Raw genomic sequence first — 24,198 nt, 5'->3', positions numbered from 1 at the left:
AGGAGTCTGCCTCTTTTGCAAATGTAATCATCATGTCACTATTTACTGCCCAGATATTCCCAGGACAAGCTCTTGGGTTTATAGGTAAGCATCTTAGAACCCGTGGTGCCTTGGCTAAAAGATGCATCAGTGCTGGGAGCTTCACTTCACGACATCCTCACACGACTGAAAGCCGAACCACAACGATTTCCAAAGCTTGACTTAGTATTTGAACAGTCTTCTCCAGTTGAGGAGCCTGTCATATTGAATCTGCCAACAAATGGTATCCGACTACGATTCGATGGACCCGAGCAACGATTACGTCTGATTGAGGTATTGGACTTCACGAAAAGCCACCTCACATACAAGGACAAAGATGTTTTACGACCGCCCACAGCGACGCAAGCAGTAGCCGCTCAGCCAGAGAGTTTGTCCGGTCCTACATTCCGGCATATTTACAATCGACTTCTTGGACCTACATTCCCTGGAGAGTATATCGAGCCGGAGATTGGGGATGAGACGGGCATGGGCCTCTATGTGCTCTCATATCCAGGAATAGCGTTTTCATTCCCACTGCGCAGCTCATCATGGTCTCCCAGGCAAGATTTCGTGTCGCTATTATCCTCTGCCAATAGTCAACCTGCGTCTTCCATGGCAATCTTCAAAGGAGAATCATGGCCAGATGCACGAGAGCGACTGTTCGTACAGACCATGGACCCCCGAGACATATTCACTACATTAATGAAGGGTCGAGAACCCGTCCCGGATGAAGTACGGCTAGTAAGAATACACGGTGCAGGGCAGATAGAACTTATTCGACCAGACGGCGTTCCACCATTCTGGATCAAACTCGGATTGACTTCACCGCAGGAGCTGGTGTCAATACTTGGCCCGCCTGATGCGATATACCGCAAGAACGATCAACGCATGTCCATACACAAGGCTCGACCTGCTTCACGGACACACGCACGAGACGGTAGTGAGGTCAGGGATGACTCTACCGATACCGATCAATCTTCTGCACATACAGCCACAGATGACTCGGACGACGAGAATGAAGAAGGCGAAGTCGCTGGTAATGTATCAGGAGAATGTTTCTACAACTATTTCTATCATGGCTTCGACATATTGCTTTCTACGCCTGTTACCCCGTCCCAGAGTCCACCATCAAAACGATCGGTAGTCGATGAGACCGAAAACATTATACAAGCAGAAACGTCAACTCATTTAGTAGCTACGAAGGTAATTCTTCATGGTAATGTGCCAGGCTCATATCCATTCAACCGACACAGACGATGTCGATGGGAGATTCAATACCTAAAACCAAAGAAGGGTCAAGACACCATTAACTCGGAATCGCCGTTCAAAGATGTGGAACAAAGGTTACACGACGAATGGAAGAGCATTTACAAAAATGCAGAGGAAGCAAGAGCTCGTCAGCGCGGTATGGTACTGAATCGTGATTGGGGCGACAGTCCCGGTAGCAGCTGTGAGTTGCTAGGTGGGTGGGAAGATAGTGTTGGGGGCAAGAGATCCGACCCGGTTGGGACGGAAGATACGAGAGGTCTGGGGAATACGACACTTTTTGGATTTCCGGGCTTGGTGTTTGAGGTGTTGAAGAATGGAATTGTGAGCGGAGTCACGGTTTTCTGATATGCATTTGGGGTTGGAGTAGATTTATTAGCATGGTACAGGTGTTAATGGCTGGCATTTGCTTGTTTGGGGGGTTATGACGTCTAGAATTAGGATACCATATAGTGCAGGAAGAAGCATCCAGTGACCCTATAGCAGAATTGTTACATCTTGAAGTACCATAAATCAAATTCAGCTACAAGATCTCGAGAATGACCCCGCCATGTTTGCCTCACAAGGATTACCCGAAAATGAGCTGTTATGCCTGAGGCATTCAAGACGCGTCTCCCAAAAATGACCCCGAAAATAAAAATGTAAATGACCGCGGACCTGAGACCATGCCAGTACGTCCCCCAACGAAGTCCTGGTCTTCGACATTACGATTACCAAGATCTTCCTTCCCGTAAGCCTCTTCTTTACCACCCCTTTCGACGGATTGTAGCTGACACAATCACAGGCCTCGACCTCAATTAGCAGATCAGTCCAAATACCTAAAACGATGTTCCGATGACCTCTACGAGTGGCAGAGCCGTGAGCGCTCTGCCCAGAAGCCGTTTGTGTTGCATGATGGGCCACCTTATGCCAATGGCAGTTTGCATATTGGTCATGCGCTGAATAAGATTTTGAAGGATATCGTTTGTAGAGTAAAGGTTCAGCTAGGTATGCCGAGCTTTTGGTGCTACGTGCCTTGTGATTTGAAAGAAGCAGTGGCTGAAAGATTCAATAGGTCGGAGAGTCGTCTACGTTCCAGGTTGGGATTGCCATGGCCTCCCCATCGAGATCAAAGCCTTAGAGAAGCAGCGAGAGAATGCCAAAGATGGAGACACAGCTCTCGACGCCATTGGCGTTCGACGAGCAGCTCGATCACTGGCAACGAAGACAGTAAAGGAACAAATGAAAGGCTTCCGAGAATGGGGCGTGATGGCGGATTGGGACAAGGCCTGGAAGACCATGGACAAGTCCTTCGAGATCAAGCAATTGGGCGTTTTTCAAGAGATGGTGAAGCGGGGACTTATCTTCCGGAGGTACAAACCGGTGTACTGGTCACCGTCTTCAAAAACAGCTCTTGCGGAAGCAGAGTTGGAGTATAACGAGGATCATGTCTCGACGGCAGCATATGTCAGGTTTCCCATGGTGAAGATCCCGGAAAGTATCCAGGCTTTACTTCCTGAAGGAAAAGATTTGGATGCTGTTATCTGGACAACTACTCCATGGACTCTGCCTGCGAATCGAGCCATTGCGGTTCATTCCGAGCTTGAATACTCGGTCGTCAAGCATGAGCAATTCTATTTACTTATTGCCAGTTCGCGCCTCGCACAGCTAGAGGAACTGCTGTCCAACACCACGATCCCCGAGTCTGCTCCAGCTGAAGATAGATCTTTCGAAGTATTGAAGACAGGCATCCTTGGCGAAGAGCTCATTGGCTCGGAATACGTCAATGTCCTCTGTGGTAAAGAACAGGAGCCGCAACCGGTTCTTCATGCAGATTTCGTCTCCGCCGAGTCTGGTTCAGGGCTTGTGCATCTCGCACCAGGTCATGGTATGGACGACTATGAGCTTTGCACTCGACATGAGATCAAAGCTGTTGCTCCCGTCGATGATCTAGGACGTTTTACATCTGCTGCTGTCCCAGACAATCCTAATGCTTTCCTGGGCAAGTCGGTATTGGAGGGAGGTAGCGCTGAAATTCTGAAATACATGGGAGACAAGATTCTGTTTTCACACAAGTACAAGCACAAGTATCCTTATGACTGGAGAACCAAACTACCAGTCATCATCAGGGCTACGGAACAGTGGTTCGCGGATGTTGGGCATGTTAAGGGTGATGCATTACAGAATTTACGAAAAGTCAAATTCATTCCTCAAGCCGGACAAGCAAGATTAGAGAGCTTTGTAACAGGACGAAGCGAATGGTGTATCTCGAGACAACGGGCATGGGGTGTGCCGATTCCTGCGCTTTATGATGAGGACGGTGTAGCTGTACTCACAGATGCTAGTGTAGCACATATTATCTCAGTCATCGAAGAGAGAGGCATCGATGCTTGGTGGACAGATGCGTCAGATGATTCTGCTTGGATTGTCCCTGGACTTGAGGGCAATTATAGCCGGGGGAAAGACACCATGGATGTGTGGTTTGACAGCGGTACATCGTGGACTCAGACCGATCAACAAGCAGATGTCTATCTCGAAGGGACCGATCAGCATCGAGGATGGTTCCAGTCAAGTCTGTTGACATACACAAGTGCGTCTGGTAAGGTGGGCCCACCATTCAAGACCTTGATCACTCATGGCTTCACACTCGACCAAGAAGGGAAGAAGATGTCCAAGTCTATCGGCAATGTTATTGCTCCAAGGGAAATTATTGATGGAACATTACTTCCACCTGTGTGTATATCTGCAGTTCCCAAACATTATGTCACTAACTTTGTACAGGCCAAGCTCAAGAAGAAGGGGACCGGGCCCGTCTCGCAGTCTCTTGGCCCAGACGCCCTCCGCTTGTGGGTTGCCAGCAGTGACTATACTCGCGATGTGGTTATCGGTCAACCTGTCCTACAATTCAACCACAATGCCCTACTGAAATATCGAATGACTATCAAAATGCTTTTAGGATCAATGCACCCCTCAGCAAGGACTGCGCCTATCACGAAGCTCGATCAGATCGCTTTAGTTCAGCTCGATGCTGTGATGAAGGAGGTCGCAACTGCTTACGATAATTTCGAGTTCTACAAGGGCGTGAACGCCATCAACAAATGGATCAGCACTAACCTCTCTGCATTCTACCTAGAAGCAATGAAAGATAGACTTTACTGTGGAGATGGTGGAGGAGTCTTGGAACAAATATTCCACGGCCTTCTTCGTATGTTGACACCGATCACTCCAAATTTAGTCGAGGAAGCTTGGGATCATCGACCGGAGTGGATGAAAGAAGAAGTTCAAATTCACCCCTTCCACCGCACTCTGGATGAACCTATTATTACTTCTGAATGCATATCAAAATCGGAGACACTGATCTTGGATCTCTCTTGGCTACTAAATGCAAATGCAGCCATCAAGGCATCTCAGGAGGAAGCAAGGGCGAATAAGAAAATCGGTTCCTCGCTAGAATGTTCAGTGGTATTGGAGTTTCCAGTGGAAGAGAAGGATGTGAAAACCCCGCAGCAAATTTTCGAGCGTTATGCGGATGAGCTTGAAAGTATCTTCGTCGTATCTTCTGTTGAAATAAATGGTCCTGTCGACGGACCATGGAAGTACTCCACTACCTTCGACGTTCCAGGAGGGAAGGCTACAGCTTGGGTGCTGCCACCCAAGGAGAAAAAATGTCCGAGATGCTGGAGATACGTCGCTCCAATCGAAGACGAACTATGCGAACGATGCGAGGAACTAGTAAGTGTGCCATAGTGTATGTAACATTAGGGCGTGGGTCAGGAAGGTCGAATACCCAATCTCAACTTGTTCTCGTTCATATCCTCTCACCGTGTACGAACACTCTCAGCCTTACGATTTGCTTCCTCGCTCAATGCATTGACTCACCGAATGAGAATAAGTCAATATTCCAGGGTGGAATTTACCCTCCCCTGAACCCCAGCTTTTGTTCGTATCGTCAAGGCTGTCACTCACTGTGCCGCAATCTTGGGCGGTAATACGAGACGAGAACCTTGCCCACCAAAGTTATCTCTAAGTGCCATTCTTATATATCCTCATTCCTCACACTGATCACTCACTATTCACATTATTGAATTTCTACTCTATAATCTCTATCTCGCAAAACTGCAACAATGCCCATAACACTCGACACCCCCCTCACAAACCCAAGATGGAGCAAACCTCTCCTCCTGCTCCTCTGGATCGCACAACTCCTCATCATCCTCTTCCTCCAGTTCTGGACCGCAATCCTGACCGTCGTTGTAGGCGCTAGCGGTGGACACAAGAAATTACCATGGCTCCTGTACATTCCCTATCCCATGGTCCCCTTTCCTCGCTAACAAGGAGACAATAGCACGGCGACGCTCATCATTATGTTCTTCTCCCAACTGGCAATCCTGTTCACGATTTTCTACGAATTCTCCTGGGCATCTAGCCTTGCGCAGCTGTCAGCTGCTCGCTTCTTGAAGATCCAGGTTGCGAAATCGGTGTATTTTCTGTTTTTCGTGGTTGTGATTCTTGTTTCGGGGACGACGTTCCCTGGGGAAGGGCAACCGGGTGTGTGGGGTACAGCTTGGAGGCTGGGGATCTTTGTGTGAGTATCCTTTTTCCATGGGTGACGGGTGGGAATTAAGCTGATCGTTCATAGGGGTCCGTTTTGGGGCGCGCTAGCTTATGCCGGTGTTATGATGGCGAAGAAGAGGAGAGAGGGGTACGTGGAGTTTGAGTATAGAGATCGTCCATCAAGTCGAGGACAGGCTTAGTACCCTGCCTGAACTGATGAGAAGTGCAGAGGAAGTGGTCTCGATGTTGGGGTGAAGGAGTGGATGGTTTTGGGACTTTGAATGTGGGGATATGGATAGGGGTTTAGGGGCGCTATGAACTTTATGGACATTATGGACATTGTGGGCATTGGTCATCAGGATAGTATGAGGGAATATATCACTTCTAAGCTATGTGGAGGAGGATGAAGTATGAGCATGCTAGAGTAGTGTCAAGCATATGATGGAATTGAGAGTCTGAAGATCCACGCAACAGCGACTTTGCCTGACACGCCAACTTCGTTCTCCTAACTGGAAATTGAAGTTACTTGCGACTGAAGACTTGAACAATGGGAACGCTCATCTTCATGATGTTCGAAAGAAATCTCAAGCCATTAATGGTATACAGAAAGGATATGGGCTTCTGCAGGTTGCGGGGGCATCTCTGTCCAAGCTTAGCCAATGGAGTTTTCAGAGACATGTCGTTTCAATGTCTGAATTGACGTCGATGCAACCCATCGGCAATGACGAAGCATACGGTGCGTATTTCCGAGGATGGTAACTGTTTCTGGCAAAATGGCTCCTTAGAGCTGTACTAACCCCACACGAACGACAACTAATTCAGCCCTACAAGACGGTCTATGAAAATCCCCCCACGATCTCGAACATGACGTTTCATAAAATTCGGAAACTGCAATATTTCGTAAGGGAACTTACGGGTCCAGATTTAAACATAACCAGAAGCATGTGTCCTCAAGAGAGCTTCTCAAAAGCATCTCAACCGAATCAACAATGGCAATATCCACATTACTGTCGCTTCTGCAGCGCAGAAAGAAAGACACAATACCTGTCACCGAACCCCAAGCTCTCAATTCCATCCTAGAATTCACAGACTCCACGCCAGAAGACCGGAAAACGACACCTCTCTTCGACTTTCCTCCCGAAGTACTCGACGCAATCATCAGCAAACTCGACGTAGCCTCAGCAATCTGCCTCGCATTCTGCAACAAGAAGCTTTCCGAATATCTGACCCTGCAAAGAATATACGCAGAATGCCGACGCGGCCCAGCCCGAGAACGAGCCAAGTTCCTCGCCCTGCTCACAGAGAATGAACCTGACATCGGCGTGTGCTGGGAGTGCGGCACCGTATACGACTGGCACACGCTCCGCAAAACAGGCGACCCTGAGAGACTTCGAGCCAGGGAACTGTTTAGGAAGAATATGTTCAGAGACGTGCAACACACGCACTGCTCCGTCTCGCACTTCATCTTCAGCATCGTGTCTGTGTATCGAGTTGCGTTCGATGACGTTTTCCTAGCTATGAAGAGATACCGCCTAGGAGACCCAGACATGGCAACGGAGCACTTCCGCCATCTGGAAGTCGGACACCATGATCTGTTTGGGTTCACGGTCGTGACGTCCGCTGATACTAAGGTGATTAAGAACGAGTTGCTCCATCGCTGCCAGACGTGGATCGGTACGAACCCCAAGGGTTTCGACTACTCAGGAGACTACATGAACGTACTGTTCAAAATCTTGCTTAGTACCCTGTGCGGCCACAACGGATCCTCGCGACGCGGGATGACAGTAAGTCAACACGCGGACAGTCTCGTCAAGGAGGTACGAGACGAGGTTTTTCTCACCATGCTTGCTCCGCCGGACGAAGGTAAGAAGGCAGATTGGCAGTTCGACTGGCGCAAGCCTGGCGATTGCGCTTTCTGCCATACGGAATACTTGTTCGAATGGACGCGCCAGGGAGCCAGTGACGGGATGATACTTGGTATCACGGTGTGGCGGAATCTCGGTGATGGTCGGACGATCGATGAGAATAAATGGCGGTTGAGGGAGAGGGGTGTTGGAGCGGCGCCACAAAAGGCTGATATTGCGGATCATTATGAGGATCCAGAGGGAAAAGATCATCGAAGGCTGGGGCAGGCAAATCTTAAGCTTTTACGTTCCCATACTTATGGAGGATTGTTTGGAAAGGGTTCAGGACCCAAAGATAGGAAGTATTTGGAGAGTTGGTACAACTCTCCGGAAAATGATCCGTTGACATATAGTTATATCAGAGGCGTCGAAAGGTTTGGAAAATTAGGTTGACATGTCTAGTTTATGGAAATTTTGATTATAACATACCGAAGGCCTCAGCTTTGTAGTAACTTTCGAACTTAAAATAGCCATATGATAAAACTTTCATGCATGCCCATCAAAAGTCTTGAGCTTTGAGTCAACTTTCGAGCTTAAAATTTTTAGCATCATCAGATCTTATTTTATAGCTTCCAAAGTCTTCGTCATACTTAATTTCATACTTAAAATGTTTAGCATAATATAAACTTGGTTTATAACATCATAAAGTGCTTCTCTTCGACCCGACTATTAGAATCTCGTGCTCAAACTACCACAAACATTCGTGGTGGCTCACTGACTCCAAGAACCCTTGCTTTTTGTCCGAGGACTTTCTCGGACGAAAGATTGTGAGATGAGGACAGTGCTTTTCTTGCTGTGAAGCTTTCACTTTTTTCTAGGTGAATATGATATATAATATTACCGTAACGAGACTGTCTGAGGTAAGAATGTTGGAGAGTACAAATAGCAGAACAACATTTCAGATTGGATAATGGTGAATATGAAGTGATCGTCGCCTTATATCGCTCCAGACTTTTGCACAGCATGAAAGAAGAATGTATAAGAAGTGTTGTTACAACAAACATTCTAGAGCAATAAGTACTGACACCAAGACCGAACTTAAAACCGCGATATATCGCGCCCAAAAATCCAGTTAATGGACCTGAAAATTCATCAGCGTCGTCCTAACATCAAGTCCACCACAAAGACTCACCAATAAATAGGAATCAACAATTTGTTCCTCCAACTCACAGTCTGCGTCAGATACGCTCCTCTCCAGATAATCCACGCCATTCGCCTACACCCTCATTAGCATAAACACCGATCTAAGCACAGCTCAACATACCCTTTAACCTCAGTCCCACCTTCAGCCTGCATTATAGCCTTCATGTTCCCAAGATACGTCATAACGCCGAGATTCTTGAAATTAAACCCATCTTTCTCCATATCTCCCTTATTGAACCTCTTCCCTAGCCACTTCGCTTCCTGGTTCGCGACCTGGGCCGTGGCTGGTAGCTGACTTTTCTCTAGCACAGCGACGTCGCCGAGAGCGAAGACGTCTTGCATCGTAGCCTCGGGGGTATTTTCTGTTGGGGCGGATCCATTCCTTGGAATGAGTTTGACGCGAAATCGATCGTCGACCATCAAACCACCGGTTTTGGGGTGCCGCTTCAAAGACCATTTCTTGCTTTCGGGAGTAGAGACTTCGGTTGAGAGGGAAGCGGAGGAAGAGGGGTATTTGTGCACATCGTTCAAGGCTTTCTGAATAAAGGGATTCATCATGAGACCTGTGGACCAGACGCACATTCCGACGCCAATCTCACCGTCTTCTTGCGTTTTCAGGGTGAAGCATCCGCCGTCAGCATCTGGGTCGACGGATCCTGGAAGACCAGGTTGCAGGGATTGGATGTGGTGTTCTGTTTTAACTTGGATGCCGTCGCGTTTGAAGAGGTTTAGAGCGTATTCGGCCAGGCCTTTGTCGAACATGGGGAGGATCTTGGGGGCAACGTCGTAGATTGAGATTTTGACGTGGGGGATCAGGTTTGGGTAGAGTTTTCGTAGGTCTTCGTGGCAGAGGTCGAAAAGCTCGGCTGCGAATTCAACTCCGGTGGCTAGACAATGTCAGTGACAGTCTGAATTAGTGAGGGAAAAATCTTACGGCCCCCTCCAACAACGGCAAAGTTGAGAAGCTGATCTCGTAGCTTATCAGGTGTAGTTGGTAATGCTGCAGTTTCAAAGCCTGATGTCGAGGTTAGTCAATGCCGCAAAGGGGTGTTCGCTAATTTACATTCAAGAATTCTCTTTCTGATCTTCCTGGCATCGACTACATCCTTTAAGAAGAACGCATTCTCCCTGACCCCAGGAGTTCCAAAAGTCTGACTGTAACATCCGACTGCAATTACAAGCTTGTCATAACTCAAGTCGAATGTCTGGCCTTTCTTCTTGACCCGGTGAGCTTGATCAGCTTCTGTCAAGCTTGCAGCATGATAATTCCTTCCGGATTCATGCAACGGTCTTCGAACTGTTGCATCTTCAATTTGAAGTCTCTTCTCGTTGAAGTTCACATCATCCGCCCATCCTTGGAAGAATTCAACACCCTTACCTCTCGCTCTGACTGACTCAAGAGTGGTACGGAATTCAAGTGTACCGACTGCTGTTGAGGCAAGGAGAGGAGTAAAGACGAAGTAAGATCTTGGTGATACAACCACTGTCTGGAATTTCTTCTTGTCGAGCTCCCGTGACAGGACGAACCCGGACCAGCTGTGTTTTGTGAGCAGAGAGAATGATATTGAGGCGGGACACTGACCCAGATCCTAAAATGACTACTCGCTCACGATCTGAAGCATGGTTAGAATGGATCCACACTTACAGGAATTCGCTAACTTGCCTCCCTTTGTAGCATCAAGCTCTTGTGTTGATACACCCCTGCGTAGAATCTGCTTGAACGCAGTATTCTTTCCCAAAGCACGTGAATTTCTTGCCGAAGACTTTACAATAGAATTCATATCTGACACCAAGAAGGACAAGAAAACGCTCTGTTGACGAATTTATGGAAAATCCAGCTTGATGACTCGCAAACTTTGACTTTCTTACTGGGTCTTACAAAGGAGGATCTGAGGTCCGATTCCTCCCGGTACCCGCTCGCTGAGATTGGATGGGTCACAGCTCCTCCCTCTTCTAATCAACAAATATGTGAATAAGCTTTCATGTGATGAGAAAGAGCATTGAAAATGAAGACATGTGAAGGCGATAATTCAAAGTTGTTTATTCTGTGTATAGACTTTTCATATGCCTCGGGAAGCTCTGTTGAGGAGAGAATCTCCGGCGAACCGGGAGAGCGACACTTGCCGCCATTGTGTAATGCGGAACTCCACCGGAAGATTGTCACTGACGGAATGAGATATACATGAATTCGTAGCCTATGCAGATAGGAGTAGGAAATAGGGAAATAGAGTTCTGAGGCACACTGGATATTTGTGCATGACGATGTTGAGGCGAAATGACCCGACTTTTTCCAGCCGCAACCTCGCCCGCAAGGCTGCGACCTTTCTAAACAAACGTTGCTCTTCCACCACACAACATCATGATTTAAATATTTCGATGTCCCAGCCATGGCGCCCATTCGCAGATATCTAAGAATCACGAAATATTCGGTCCTAGAATGTCGGATTTACCTTGATAATCCTGCATTAGCAGAGAGCTGGCTACTCAACTCTAGGAATCCCATTCTGCCTCACGTCATTGAGAGTGTTCGACCTCTAGTTCTGCCCAAGCTCCGTGAAGAGAATGAGCGCAGCAAGAAAAGCGGCAAGAAGAAAGGAGTAAAAGATGTCGTCGTTGAAGGTACGCAGATGCTACTTGTCATACAAGCTATTACTGATCTTAACAGAGGATTTCGAGGTCTCTATCTTCTTGACCGAAACGAGTACGCGGCACTCTCTCCTTTCGAAGCAGAAGCATTTCCGCGACAAAGGCAAGAAGACCTTGCAGTCAAATTCTTCCAAGCTTACAGGGGACACGAACGATACGGCGATCGAAGTTGAAGATGCACCGATCATTAGGAGGGAGGATAGTGATGAGGATGAGCCTAACCTAGAGGATTTGCCGGCTGCAGAAGACGAGGGATCAGACAGTGATGGCTTGTTTGTTGACGAAGATGCTGGGCAACGAAGATCCAAACGGCCAAGAGCTACAACAAATGACTCAACCTCTACAGTCTCTCTAGGCTCTGAGCCCTCGACGAAACGGCGGAGAGATGGCCAAGAGGAAATATCTGCCGAGGACGGAGATGACAAGAAGAAAATGGCAATGGATACAACGTATGATGGGTTTGCGATCTACGGCCGCGTCCTCTGCTTGGTGGTCAAACGGAAAGACAAGAAGGGAAAGGGACCCGCATCCCTAGGCAATGGACAAGCCACCATGGAGAATTGGATCACGTCAACACAAATGCCGCCCCAAGACGACGAAGTGTCTTGAAGATGAAGATGCGGGAGAATAGATCTCGGCGTGGTCTGCCTGAGACATGCTATGGCTATGGCTATGATGAGGTGATATCAAAGGTGGGGAACACGCGTCGAGGGGTCTCAACATCCCACTATCGAGTTCACCATGGCATCTTTCCAAAATAGCCATCTGAGATCAGCATGTTTTATGGCTCGACGATCACTCAATCTACATCTTGCGACGGAGCATGGTGCAAGCATTCGAGGCACGCGTGATGTTGCTCCCCTTCGGTCCTCCCGTCCATCTGCAGCTCTGGCAGTCGATCAATAGTGGAGGCTTCATGTTTCGAAATGTCGCTCAAACAACCATCCCCACATAGAACCAAACCTCGTGAACGCAACCTCGCCCGTCGCCCGCAAATAGGCTACTTACCCCGAAAGCATGATATCACGAGTGACAGGCATCTCTCTTCTTAGACGTCTGCTGCGTCGCGTATCGGTATCGAGCGTGAGTGATCATCAAGAAGGCGATGAGGCGGCTCAGCGTCTCGTGAAACATGCCTTCCCCTCCTCGACGTCAAAGCGGGGCGCTTCAACGCAATCAGATGTGTGAACAGACATGCCATCCTCAGCCGTGCAGCCGTTCCCCTCCTCTCCCATTGGAAGATGGAAGGAAAGAAGGAAGGGCCAAGGCTACGTTTGAAAGCACCGAGTTTCCCGTGGTTGCTTGAAGAGAAAAAGTCGGCGATTTCGGGACTCGGACAGACGCACGCATGCACTCATCCATCTCGTGTTACCATCACCAGAATAAACTCTTTTTGCTTTCCCTTCAACTATAACCCAGGATTCCTTGTTGACCAAAATTATCTATCCGTGACCAGAATGCCAGCGCGTAACGAAACGAAACAAAAATATGCCCACCTCTCTCGAATTGGTATATTTTCCTTATTTTTGGAGTTCCTGAGATTCAGCCTGATTCAATTCCTAGGAGGCTGAGTGCTTGCTTGCTTGTCTGTTTGCACAATTCCCTCACCTCACCTCACGTCAGCCTTGTCTTCCTTGCCTTTGCCTGCTTCAGGAGCCGAACTGCATGCATGCATATGTCCACCCCATCTCACCGCCTTCAGGGGAAAGGCAAGGCAAGGCAAGGCCAGGGAAATGCAATTTTGAATGCCCTGCTCGTTATGAAGATCTATTCTTCTCTTCTCTTCCCTTTAGAGATCTAGGAATAGTTGCACCAGATATACATCCGTCATTACTCGTTTGACGCGTCTGAAAAAGTTTTCCTTCGCGTGTGTCCGCCGTCGTTTGATTAAAATCCCCGAAATGACGGCTGTCTGTTTGTCTAGCTATCAAGAGATTATCGTGAAAGGATAAGGATAAAATAGGCGACGGGGGAAATGCCGAGGCTTCATCTTCTAATTTTTAGATGGAAATGGAAAAGCACTGAGTAATTCTCCGGTCATCATCCACTCTCGCACCAAAAGGAGAGACCGGAAAACAGGACAGGTCAGCAGGAAAGATTACATCATCTGATTTCCCTCCCTCCCTTTCATGGCGGTGAGAAAGAAATGGAAGGGAAAGGGGACCTGGTCCTTGCCCCTGATGGCTTGCCTTGTCTTCGCGCTTTTTTTGAAATTAATCCCTGCGACACGTGGGCTATGTACCGGAGTTAGGGAGGCGAGGAAGCTTGGGCATTTATTTCATTCAAATTTCGATACGGAAGAAAAAAAAAATTTTGATGAGGAGGATTTTTTTAAAGCTGGATAGATGGCATGTGGACGGATAGGAGTACCTCTGTGTCGGGACCGGGACTCGTGGTGTTGCGGGAGTTGGGAGATTAGTTCGTTGCGTTGGGTTAGAGTTAAGTTGGGTTGGGTTAGATGAGAACGGTAGTTGGGAGGTTGGCTGATCAGGGGTCCTTTGGGTCTGGAATCTTTGGAAGGAGCTTAGTTCTCATCCTTTCCAGCCAAGCTGTGGTCCGAAAAAAGTATATAGTTCGGATTCGGAGGTTTGAGTCTGGACTTTGTAATCTTGTTTAATTGTTGAGAGTTTGCAGGCGAGCTGCATAGAGTTCACCGGGGAAATAAGAGTGAGATCAAAAAGCTACGACATCGGGAGCGGGAACGGGGAGTAGGGAGGGAGGGAGGAAGGAGGTAATTGGAATAATGTCTTGAACGGAATGGCAAAGGAAGGTGTAACGGTAACGCCCTTCCGCTGCCCTGGACCACGACCATATTTTCAAGACATGTCTCTCTCTCGCAAAGGCGATCACATCACTCACTCTACCTTCTAGAATATCGCGATAGGATCCCCCGTGACATCAACGATCAGATGGTGCTCTGCATGCTCTGCACCAATCTGAAACGCGTTTCAGATCTGCTTCCCTGAGCTGGCTTCGTCGGATCGCTTTCCCTGGTTTTGCGCGAGTTTGAGGTATGTAGGTGATCTCCATAACAATCTTTTTCGAGAAAGAGGACAGATCTCTACTGTACCCCTTATTCGCCGCAAAAGGGGAAGGGGCAGATTTGAAGTCGCATGCATGGTTACCTATTTATTTCTGGAGATGGATGGGGATTGATGTGTGCGTGCATGCGTGCGCAAGCGAGATGGAAGGAAGGAAGGGAGGGAGGGAGGCTTCGAAATTGCTTCTAGAAGGTGAGACGGCAGGGAGGGTCCTTGCTGGAGATAGGTATGGAGGAGATGGAAATTTGGAGTTGTGGATTTGGGAGGGCTGAGGGAACAGACAGGGTTTGTTGAGAGAGATTTGAGGTTTGAGGTTCTTTATTCAGGGTTATGTTGTCGAGATTTGAGGGACGTTGTTTTGTTTCTATTCGGAGACACAAGGTGCGCGTTGTTTCGTGGCGCTGGACTGAATGCTTCGGCCGGTGGTGTTGTTCTAAAGGACGGACAACACGAACGAACGGATGTTTTGAAACAACGATGGGAAGAAGCGTCGTGTTTACACCTTCGTATTTCTGGGCTTAAGTTTGTGCGTCAGCGAAGTAACGTGAACGGCCGTGGACTCGAGAGTTAAGTTTGCGGACACGGCTGCTCTCGTATATCATCGAGGTCCGATCCGGCATCGCCGTCGTCGCGAAGCTTCACCCGAGCTGAACGAACAAACGTTCGTCTATCTAGGTAAGAGAGTCCGAAACAAACCATCGTTTAACGTTCTCATTTCTACCTGAACAAGTTCAGCTTCTAGATCTCAGGGCTTTGAAGGTAAAGACGATAGTTTATCAATCAAGTAAACGCTCCGATAGTAAATTAATCAGCTCGACAAGGCTGGTCCCAATCCAATGTACCGGTCCAGGGAGTTCCCAGCTTGGGGATATACTATTCACTAGTGCAGCCGACGGCGGTTTATAGGTCGGACATCGTCGACCGTTTCGTTGGCCAAGGCTCGTTCACCGCCTTTGGGCCAGCTGGTCTCCTCTCCTCTCCTTTCCCCTGGATATGCCCTACCCGACCCAAAGAAGTTTTTTGACATGGGACTTGGAACAAGCGGATTGAATCTTCCTTGATGATCAAAAAGTTGGTGACGCAGGTGGAGAACCATTTTTTTGCATCATGTCACCGCCATTGCTCTTTGCGACAAGACAGAATGCACCCTATGGTATGGATGGGCATTTACCAGGAAGTGGTGCAAGGCGGTGAGGCCTCCTATTCGGCGTGATGGTCGGGCACCAAGAATGAATCAACGTTGAGATGGATGGGTTACCGGAAGTGTGGGAATGGCATGTGGATTGGTGAATCAAATGGCATCATGACTGTTTGTTTCCCTTGCCTCTGTGCCTCGGGTCAAAAGAAAGTTCTGTACGAGCACCATGCACACCCTATTGTTCGTTCATGATGGTTGCTTGCATGCATGCAGATGGGTGGTGGGCTGGCTCCACGGTCCGAATGAATTTCTGCCCTCTCGATTGAGAAAAAGAAAGAAAGAGGTTGTTCCGATGATCCGTTCCGGTACTGTTCTTTTTTCTTGAAAGGGGCAGAGAGAGGGGTTGCTGACCACCACCATTTCAAGAACTTCCATGTGGGAAACAGGGACGGGAAGGACGGTGGATCGCGATCGTCAGGGCTTCAGGAACAGGAACGAAAACGTTCAGGGCATGATGATCTGTTCGGTTCAAGGCCTGAAGACCTCTTAGACAGAGTTGCGAAGTGTCCTGTCCGGTCCTGTCTGAGAAGATGGAGATGAGATGAGATGAGAGTGAAGCAAAAGATGGATGATGTGAGGCCAGGGGGTCCGCGATGAGCAGAATGCAGGGGCCCGCGGTGGTGCAGTGCGCAGTGCAGTGCTGCTGCAGCGTCAGATGAGCCTCAGCCTTGTATCATCGGGCTTTCACCTCCTTGAGATCTTTGCGATGCTCATGCTGACTGAGAGCAAAGAGAAACTCACCGACGGGAACCCGTTCGCCGTCTGATCGATCTGATGAGGAGCGGGAGGGAACAATGAGCGCCTCCTGCTTGCTTTTTCCATCGTTGGCAGATCTGGGATCTGGTGTTCGAGTCCCCAAAAGTAAACATGTCTCTTGGGAGTTGGGCATTTTGCGGAGAAGGACCGGCATCACCGGTGTGCTGGTTCACGCACGACGGGTGCGGTGCGGTGGTGTGGAAATCATTTGATGCACGGCTGAGAAAGTCAATTTAGTCAATTTGGGTGAGATCTTGTGACGCATCCTGCCATGCCATGCCATGGCAGACCAGACCAGACCAGACCAGGCCATGGCATTCAGATTCGGGGATAAGTGCTTATTTCTTTGCGACACTATTCGAGAAACTTGGTAAACTTGCTCAGACCACCTCCTGATCCGGCTCTCTGTTCCCAAGATACCGGGAGACAGCTGTCTCTCTGTGTCTCTTCTCGTAAGTCCAGATTCGCGTGGTTTCGGGTCCTCGAATGGCTGCAATTGTGTTGTACAATGTAACTCTCTGTGCAGAGAAGGTGGAAGCGGGAACATACATTATTGCGAATGCCATGCAGACGCCCGCTGTTCATGTCCCTCGGGGTGGAAGCAGCCTTTCGTATGCAGCTTCACATCCACTACTTCCGCTAATGCCAAGGCCGCGTACGAGGGCATTCGTAACTTTTGTCAATGGCATTCATATTTTACGGGAGTTTGGTTGCTGCGCTCGAGCTAAAGTCACGGTATGACAAACAAGTGGAAGATCACATTGCGGACCCGTAGCAAGCAGGAACAATCATGAAGTGTCAATGCGCACCACCAGAAATTTCCGGAACGATCTGATCGATCGATAGTTACACATTTGCGACCCGAGAAAAAGTCCAAGCCAGGAACGAAAACATTCGAGTGTCACCTAGTGTGGGAATTAGCCTGAGTAGAGAAAACACCTAGTGGGGTTTCCTGAAAGCCGTCAACTCCGTACTCGTACGTGTTCGATGCACCGAAGCTTCTTGGTGGTTACGTTCGGTCCTGCGGGAGACTCGGCATTCCTCTCTTGGCTTCACGAGTTGATATCAAAGGTTGGAATCACAGCACCAATTCCTATCCTATTCACCCATCCATCACCAAACCCCCACATGGTATCCGTTGTCCGTTCCTGGGCATCGTATTTGGCTCAAAAGCGATACATCATATGATGTCGTCTCACACGAGGCCTGCCGTCATACACGATCATGGTCAGCATGCATGGATTGATGTCCGTCACGATAGTCATACAATAATCATAATGCTGGAGGTATATTTCGATAAGGCTGGCAATAGTTAGTCACTATTAATACCGATGTGCACATTACTCGCAAAGTGGCTTCCTTGGAAACGAAATATTGTTCAGGGCTCAGGATCTCGGACGACGAGAATAACGCAATGCCAATTTGCAGATGCAGATGCAGATGCAATAATAATCAGAAATACAATAAATAAATAAATATTGATCAGCCTAGCACTGCCATGACCTTTTTCTGTTTTTCTGCCAGCACTAGACTATTTTCAGCAGCAGAATTCTGCCAGCTGACTGCCTGCCCTGGCCTGTCTGTCTGCTGCCCACAGTGCTGGGATCGCTCAAGCTGACTCCACCATATCTTTAGCACGCGAAGCCCCTGTCTGGTGGTCGTCGCCCTGTTCTTGGTGTTCCATGCCATGCCAACTCGGGTCTTGGTCAGTGGAATAACCAAAAGATGTACTGTAAGATGTGCACTGCTCATGATGTTCAAAGACCCCCTGCCAGCACTGATTTTCTGAGTCTTCTCCTTCCTTGGCTGTGGCGTCCTTGTCCTTGTTCTACAAATTCAAATTCTCAATCAGACTTCTCACTCGCTCACTCGCCTCCCTTATTCCCCTGTCTTGAACACCAGAGTTTTCTTCCCTAACCTGACGCAACCGAACTGAACTGACCTGACCTGACCTGACCTGACCTGACCTGACCTGACCTGACCTAACCCTCAGGCCTATGCCCTACCCTGCCCTGCCCTGCCCTGCAGCAAGTCTGCACTCCGTTGGCGCCCGCTCCACCTCCAAGCCCACCCGTGCCAGACACCTGGTCGTCCCTTATTTCGGCGCCAAAACACTAACCTGCCTGTGCAGGCTGCTGCATTACAGGCCTCCCACGCTATCGTGTTTCATTTTGGGCGTTCTTGCGTAGGCTCGGTGAGCCCAGCTCAAACCTAGTTCGTGAGCCCTCGCTGGTGCCGATCCGAACATTATTACTCACCATAATGGTCCCAAATTTCCCCAGATCATACATAAACCTGCCAGAACCCCCATTGAGGGACACGGCTCTGGAATAAGAACAAGAGGATCAATCATCTCCAACATCCAACATCCAACATCCAACATCCTCCAGCAAACAAGTTTCACTCCACTTTCTCATACCATACGCTCTGCCGTCTCCAACTCCTGAACGTCATCACCCTAAAGAAACATTTCTTATATCAGGGAAACAAGCAACCACTCGACACTACCAAGCCGTCCTCACTACCACATATATACATCTACCTCATCGTCGTCCTTCCTAAGCTTCAGCAAGCTTCAAGCGATCACCCTCACTTCTCACTCCACCAACACCAACATCAACATGCCAGCCCACCGACCTTCTCAACTCCCTCCCTGCCCCGGCCCACCACCAAGCCGCCCTCTCCCTCCTCTACCAAAGTAGAGCCTCCTCTCACTACCTTCGAAAAGAAACCAACCACCACCTCAGTCTCTCGGACTCGGCACCAAAACCCACATAGGCATCTCGTTTGCGAAGCAATCTCCAAACGATGAGTTAACGAATACACTACCATCATCAATCACAAGGCAACAATCCCACAATCAACGAACGAACGAACGATGATTCATACACACAAATCATGCAGCCTTGATGAAAGACGGCCGCCATCAATCCATCCAGCCCTGTGCTGACATGCACATGCATCCTCACCACCACCAATTCTTGGTAAATGCCTAAATTCCACGATACGATACGATCCGGCTTCGCGGTTCCCTATCACCGTCTGTCTATTCTTGAACCTGCAGCTGCTGCGCCGCCGCCATCTTCCTATCTCCGCATCTATCTTCAGCCTTCTTCTCTCTCACTCTCAACCAAACGATTTCCACCTTCCCTCGGTGCCGAGCAGGCTCGATTGCATCTATCCTCTATCTAATCTACGACGACGACATTTCTTTTATCTCTCTGTACCAACACTATCATCTGGGATATGCTTTTCGGCGCGAATCAATACCCAGCTTTTGGAATTTGTATCACCATTGTGTTGGGCGTTTTCCTGCTGCTGCATTGGGATGGATGGATGGATGTCTAGGATGGGCATTTTCTTGTTTGGGCTAGGAATGCAGGGCATGGGATATAGGGCATGCACTGCACAGCTAGGAAAGAAAGCTGAGAGAGAAATTAGGGTATTTTTTAATATAATGTTGTTTGGTTCCTCAGATACCTATCTACTTCACCAAGAAAATGAAAATGTGTAGTGAAACATCCACGAGGAGGGTTCTTCGTTCCCCTTTCGGAAATCTTTAGCAGCAGCAACCCCTCCATTCCTCTCTATTTTCTTACGAGTTAAGCGCCCTATACGCCAGGCCATGCCATGCCATTATAGAATCCTTCCAGCTTCTCCGCATTCCCTCCCTACCTCGCTCAAGTCTCACAAGCGCTCAGCTGACTACATGGCACATCACATCCAGGTCTCATCACATACCTCCCCTGGTCTATATTTCCAGAATGATAATTTGCTCTCTCCATTCCACGGGTCGGGAATAACGGGTACCAGAGTTCGAGCGTGGGATGTCGATGATGTCCCACGTTCCCAACAGCGATCATGGGATTGCTGAATACCATATGGCACGGTGAACGGAGACGGGGTTGCGAGCTCCGTTCTGGGTATGGGATAGATAGATGGATAGATGGAGATGAAGTGAGTATTGTGTTTGGGGACCGAGGATTATCCGGCAAAGCGATTTCCCTTCTCCTATCGTGCCGTGTTTTTCAAAATAGTATCGGTAGGTAGGAATGGTAGGTAGGATTATGTGGCTTTGAGGGAGAGCGAGAGCGAGTTAGTTCATCATACTCATACTAGGTTGGTTGGTACAGGATTCCAAATCAGCTGAATTGCGAGCGGGGATGCCGTAAAAAGGAATTATTGTCTGCTACTGCTACATCATGGATCTCGATTTCCCCTCGGTGATCGGGAGGAAGATGTTTTGAAGGGCGAGGGGAAGGATTTTGGGGAGTGATCTTCGCTGGAGGAATGCCATCTGTGTTACCCACGAACGAAGGAAGGAGTGGGGATCGTCAGGAGGTGGAGCGGCTGAGGTCTGGGGAATGTATGTGTGGATGTGGTACGGAAGAAGGGAGGAAGCAAGTAGATGGGAAATGGGAATCCGGATAACGGGATGCGGAATTTGGATCTAGGGAACATTGTCTAGATGTTGGAGATCATAGATATGAAGGCGGTGTACCAGAAAGAAGAAAGAATGCCCTAGATGAATTGAGCGTGCCTGAGCTTTCCCTTCCTTCACATGTCCAAAGATAATGAATGTCGTGCATCCAGCTCCTGCATATCGATACTCAGACATCAGTGGTGGGTTCGTGGACCCGACGAGATGGAAACAGGATATTGGGAAACGGTGATGGATGGGTAGCAGCGGTCAAGCAGGAGGGAGGCCACGAGGTCTGAACCGTATGTAGGAACACGGCACGGATAAGTGCGGGAGGGAGGGCCGTGTGTTGTGTGGGGGAAGATGAAGGGGAACCACGTGATGACGAGATTCTCGCGTTTTGGGTTCGCTCGTGTCAATTTGCGATGCGATGCAATGCAACGCTTCACCACATATGTGCTGTGCAAGTGAAACACAGCGTGCCAATACAACGTCGGGATATCTGAAGCTGCTTTACATCTCACATCCACTACTATGCTCGAATTACACGTTTGGGGCCCGGCATTCGGTCTCCCATCCCTCGACGCGCATTGCTTAGCTGCAATAGCTTACCTCCAACAAGCTGTTCCCCGCGGCAAGTGGCAGCTGATAGCAAGTAGTGATCCAGGACTGAGCCCAACCAGTACACCTCACCTCCTCTCTCTGTCATGCCCCTCGATTGATCAAAAATATAGATGAACTTCCCGCCCTCCGAAACGCAGAGATATGGATCGGAGGCTTCCGCAACATATTCCACTACATCGCGCAACTCTCAGCCGGGGAATGGGTCCTCGACGCCGGGCTCCCAGAACAAGAGGGCGCGGATTGCATCGCGTGCGTATTTCCCCTCTTTCTCAGCAGCAGCGAAATGAATAGGTGGCTGATATATATATAACAGGTTCTCCTCATTCGTAGAATCCCACGGCCAACCCCTCCTCGACCTCTCGCTCTACGTATCCTCGCAGAACTACAGCGCCGTAACGAGACCGCTGTTTAACACCATTCAATCGTTCCCCCTACCGTATCTGACCCCGCCTGCGCTCCGAGCGGCTGCCAAAGCGAGGACAGAGCATTTAAGGCTGGCAGGGCTGGATATTGATGTTGAGGATGGACAGCAGCTCTCGCAGGAACTGTCTTTTATACCGGATAGTCTGCGGAGGCCGAAGAACACGGTGTCGAGCCTGCTAGCTGCGTCACCGGAAGCGAATGCAAGGATCAGACTCGATGCCCTGGCTACGGATTTCCTGGAGCCGTTGCAGAGGCTGAGAGGTAGGAAGCAGTTCTTTGTTTCGGATGCGCAATTCTCGAGTCTGGATTGTCTGGCGTTGGGATATCTGTGCTTGATACTCATCCCTGACCTTCCTCAGCCGTGGCTGGCGAAAACCATGAAAGCGAAGTTCCCAGCGCTGTGTGAGTGGACGGAGGGTATGCGGGATACGGTGTTTAGCAAGAATGTTAGTTTGAACGATGCGTTTTTGACGAAGCTGGGGGATTCGGAGTTGGATGTTAGATTGCGGAGATTGAGGGGACGAGGACATTTACCGTGGAGAGCGCCAGAGAATAGGGGTGCGGCGGCGGTTGGGAGTGCGTTTGTGGCGAGGATGGCGGATTCGATACCGGTTGTTGGGCAGTTGAGGAGGAATACGAGGATGCGGCAGCATGGAGGGAAGACGCCTGGGGAGGGGACGCAGGATTCGCGGTGGGGGTATCTGTATGCTATTGGAGGACTGATTGCGGGGTTGGGTGTCGTAGGTGGGTATCTTTTCCAGCAGGGGTTGATTTCGTTTCCGGTTGGAGATGAGGAGAAGCGTGGTTTGGAGGATTTTGGAGAGGCGGGGCGGGCGTTGTCGTTTTTGGCGGATCAGATGGATGGTCAGGTGCAGAGAGAGAGGATGAGAGAGGGGAATTATAGTCATGGGGCTCCTATAGCGGAGGTTGATATTGAGGTTGAGAAGGATGGGGTTGTGGCTGTAGAGACGGTGTCTTGAAGAGCAAAGGATAGTTGAATTGAAAGTTAAATGATGAAGTGATACGTTGAGTTACAATAGAGAAAGGTGAGTGATTTCAATTCTTTCTTTGTCAAATTATATATACAACAGCCAATACAAGAGCCAAAAACAACTTCATGCCACAAAGCATAACAACACTGCTTTGCATATTCTCTTTCTCCACCTAAATACCAAAGACTCAAAAGGCTTTACTCAACTCGTTGAGTTACTTACTTGCCCACCTTGTAATACCAAGCAAGACCAAAAGCCTCTCAATGAGGCTCTCGCCTAACCAACCTCTCGCTTGAAGAGCTCAACACCAAAAGCCAATTGGCTAAAGCAAAGCTTCTGCAACAGCAAGTGCACCCTTAGCCCTCAATACTTGAGTAGTACCAATACTTTCCAAAGACAAAAAAGAAGATTTCAACGACGCCTAAGAGATTCGAACTCTTGCTCCCGAAGGAACTAGCTTTCTAGGCTAGCGCGATAACCACTCCGCCAAAGCGCCTTGTTTGCTTGTTTCTATTTATAGAATTGGGTGAGAAGTTGTTATTTGGATTATTGCTAGTTTTTGTGAGTGGGCAGAAGAGACAGGTGATGTGGGGGTGTGGGCTTTTGCACGTGTGTGGGGGCTTTGGATTTGGCGAGTTGAGGATCTTTTGGAGGTTTGGGTCTTGGATTTTTGTTTATTCAATGTTTGTTCAATTTTTGGCTGTCTCGATATTGGTACTCTTTGTTTCATACAATTTGGTAGTTTTGAGTGAGGGTAGTTGCTGGAAGCCCAGTTGCTCTTTCCTCCCACCGATCGCAATCTCGGACTTTCCTCGAGAAACGGTCATCGCTTCTGCTTCTTCTCTTTCTTCTTCTGTCTCAAATTACTTGCTGTCTCGATATTCAATTGCTGCGTCTCCTCCAATTCTTCTTCGTTCCTCGAGCTTGTGTCGGCTGTTGTCGACCATGTCTCGTCATCGTGAGATGATTGCTCAGTGGCACTCTCTCCCGCACTGTTTTCAGCGTCCTGCCAAAATGCGGTCCCAAATCTCCCTACACACGAATCAGTGTTTCATTCCTGAACTGATGATGTGAAAGTTACATACCATTAACATTAACAAGGTCCGTATATGTTACCTCCTCCCTTGGGTTCATGTCTGATGACATCGCAGCGTTCTTCTCTCTTATCTCGCAGGAACTGATATGGCGAACAGCAGTATGGCAGCTAATCGAACACGAGATCAACGTGTTCGAA

General features: G+C 48.8%; 7 protein-coding genes and 1 non-coding gene across 8 annotated transcripts; 6 read left to right on the top strand and 2 right to left on the bottom strand.

Moving 5' to 3' along the window:
• The first annotated feature begins 20 nt into the window (after positions 1 to 20).
• On the top strand, positions 21 to 1,792 carry LY89DRAFT_604010 (uncharacterized protein). The gene is made up of 2 exons (XM_018210339.1): positions 21 to 84; positions 131 to 1,792. Exons 1-2 carry the CDS (start codon positions 33 to 35, stop codon positions 1,630 to 1,632), a joined length of 1,554 nt encoding a protein of 517 aa, XP_018078147.1. The 5' UTR covers positions 21 to 32; the 3' UTR covers positions 1,633 to 1,792.
• A 144-nt stretch (positions 1,793 to 1,936) lies between these two features.
• Positions 1,937 to 5,199, top strand: LY89DRAFT_3082 (isoleucyl-tRNA synthetase). Its single transcript, XM_018206613.1, has 4 exons — positions 1,937 to 2,014; positions 2,069 to 2,271; positions 2,339 to 3,996; positions 4,045 to 5,199. The coding sequence occupies exons 1-4, from the start codon at positions 1,950 to 1,952 to the stop codon at positions 5,008 to 5,010; spliced, it is 2,892 nt and encodes a 963-aa protein (XP_018078146.1). The 5' UTR covers positions 1,937 to 1,949; the 3' UTR covers positions 5,011 to 5,199.
• On the top strand, positions 5,200 to 6,178 carry LY89DRAFT_3083 (uncharacterized protein). The gene is made up of 3 exons (XM_018206615.1): positions 5,200 to 5,557; positions 5,609 to 5,848; positions 5,903 to 6,178. Exons 1-3 carry the CDS (start codon positions 5,388 to 5,390, stop codon positions 6,015 to 6,017), a joined length of 525 nt encoding a protein of 174 aa, XP_018078145.1. The 5' UTR covers positions 5,200 to 5,387; the 3' UTR covers positions 6,018 to 6,178.
• A 437-nt stretch (positions 6,179 to 6,615) lies between these two features.
• Positions 6,616 to 8,192, top strand: LY89DRAFT_744254 (uncharacterized protein). Its single transcript, XM_018221030.1, has one exon. It carries the CDS (start codon positions 6,807 to 6,809, stop codon positions 8,112 to 8,114), a length of 1,308 nt encoding a protein of 435 aa, XP_018078144.1. The 5' UTR covers positions 6,616 to 6,806; the 3' UTR covers positions 8,115 to 8,192.
• Positions 8,193 to 8,849: 657 nt separating this feature from the next.
• Positions 8,850 to 10,645, bottom strand: LY89DRAFT_692738 (FAD/NAD(P)-binding domain-containing protein; the record flags this gene model as incomplete). The annotated part of the gene is made up of 6 exons (XM_018216589.1): positions 8,850 to 8,937; positions 8,986 to 9,751; positions 9,799 to 9,879; positions 9,928 to 10,400; positions 10,447 to 10,477; positions 10,510 to 10,645. 6 exons carry the CDS (start codon positions 10,643 to 10,645, stop codon positions 8,850 to 8,852), a joined length of 1,575 nt encoding a protein of 524 aa, XP_018078143.1.
• Positions 10,646 to 11,201: 556 nt separating this feature from the next.
• On the top strand, positions 11,202 to 12,381 carry LY89DRAFT_2996 (uncharacterized protein). Its single transcript, XM_018206563.1, has 2 exons — positions 11,202 to 11,483; positions 11,530 to 12,381. Exons 1-2 carry the CDS (start codon positions 11,252 to 11,254, stop codon positions 12,117 to 12,119), a joined length of 822 nt encoding a protein of 273 aa, XP_018078142.1. The 5' UTR covers positions 11,202 to 11,251; the 3' UTR covers positions 12,120 to 12,381.
• An 8,979-nt stretch (positions 12,382 to 21,360) lies between these two features.
• LY89DRAFT_776031 (uncharacterized protein) lies at positions 21,361 to 22,992 on the top strand. The gene is made up of 3 exons (XM_018222003.1): positions 21,361 to 21,607; positions 21,660 to 21,798; positions 21,863 to 22,992. The coding sequence occupies exons 1-3, from the start codon at positions 21,460 to 21,462 to the stop codon at positions 22,950 to 22,952; spliced, it is 1,377 nt and encodes a 458-aa protein (XP_018078141.1). The 5' UTR covers positions 21,361 to 21,459; the 3' UTR covers positions 22,953 to 22,992.
• Positions 22,993 to 23,379: 387 nt separating this feature from the next.
• LY89DRAFT_t1 lies at positions 23,380 to 23,460 on the bottom strand. Its single transcript has one exon. It is a non-coding gene; the product is annotated as a tRNA-Ser (tRNA).
• Between the last annotated feature and the right edge of the window lie 738 nt (positions 23,461 to 24,198).

This window comes from Mollisia scopiformis, assembly GCF_001500285.1.
Source record: "Mollisia scopiformis unplaced genomic scaffold LY89scaffold_1, whole genome shotgun sequence".
In the NCBI taxonomy this organism is placed as follows: domain Eukaryota; kingdom Fungi; phylum Ascomycota; class Leotiomycetes; order Helotiales; family Mollisiaceae; genus Mollisia; species Mollisia scopiformis.
This window is presented reverse-complemented; position numbering and strand designations above follow the sequence as displayed.

Coding starts and splice junctions, on each gene's coding strand:
- LY89DRAFT_604010 (XM_018210339.1), top strand. CDS start 33: ATGTCACTATTTACTGCCCAGATATTCCCAGGACAAGCTCTTGGGTTT. Junction 85..130: donor ACAAGCTCTTGGGTTTATAG/GTAAGCATCTTA, acceptor AAGATGCATCAG/TGCTGGGAGCTTCACTTCAC.
- LY89DRAFT_3082 (XM_018206613.1), top strand. CDS start 1,950: ATGCCAGTACGTCCCCCAACGAAGTCCTGGTCTTCGACATTACGATTA. Junction 2,015..2,068: donor TTACCAAGATCTTCCTTCCC/GTAAGCCTCTTC, acceptor ACACAATCACAG/GCCTCGACCTCAATTAGCAG. Junction 3,997..4,044: donor ATGGAACATTACTTCCACCT/GTGTGTATATCT, acceptor AACTTTGTACAG/GCCAAGCTCAAGAAGAAGGG.
- LY89DRAFT_3083 (XM_018206615.1), top strand. CDS start 5,388: ATGCCCATAACACTCGACACCCCCCTCACAAACCCAAGATGGAGCAAA. Junction 5,558..5,608: donor AAGAAATTACCATGGCTCCT/GTACATTCCCTA, acceptor AGGAGACAATAG/CACGGCGACGCTCATCATTA. Junction 5,849..5,902: donor TGGAGGCTGGGGATCTTTGT/GTGAGTATCCTT, acceptor GATCGTTCATAG/GGGTCCGTTTTGGGGCGCGC.
- LY89DRAFT_744254 (XM_018221030.1), top strand. CDS start 6,807: ATGGCAATATCCACATTACTGTCGCTTCTGCAGCGCAGAAAGAAAGAC.
- LY89DRAFT_2996 (XM_018206563.1), top strand. CDS start 11,252: ATGGCGCCCATTCGCAGATATCTAAGAATCACGAAATATTCGGTCCTA. Junction 11,484..11,529: donor AAAAGATGTCGTCGTTGAAG/GTACGCAGATGC, acceptor TGATCTTAACAG/AGGATTTCGAGGTCTCTATC.
- LY89DRAFT_776031 (XM_018222003.1), top strand. CDS start 21,460: ATGCTCGAATTACACGTTTGGGGCCCGGCATTCGGTCTCCCATCCCTC. Junction 21,608..21,659: donor TCCAGGACTGAGCCCAACCA/GTACACCTCACC, acceptor TCAAAAATATAG/ATGAACTTCCCGCCCTCCGA. Junction 21,799..21,862: donor GAGGGCGCGGATTGCATCGC/GTGCGTATTTCC, acceptor TATATATAACAG/GTTCTCCTCATTCGTAGAAT.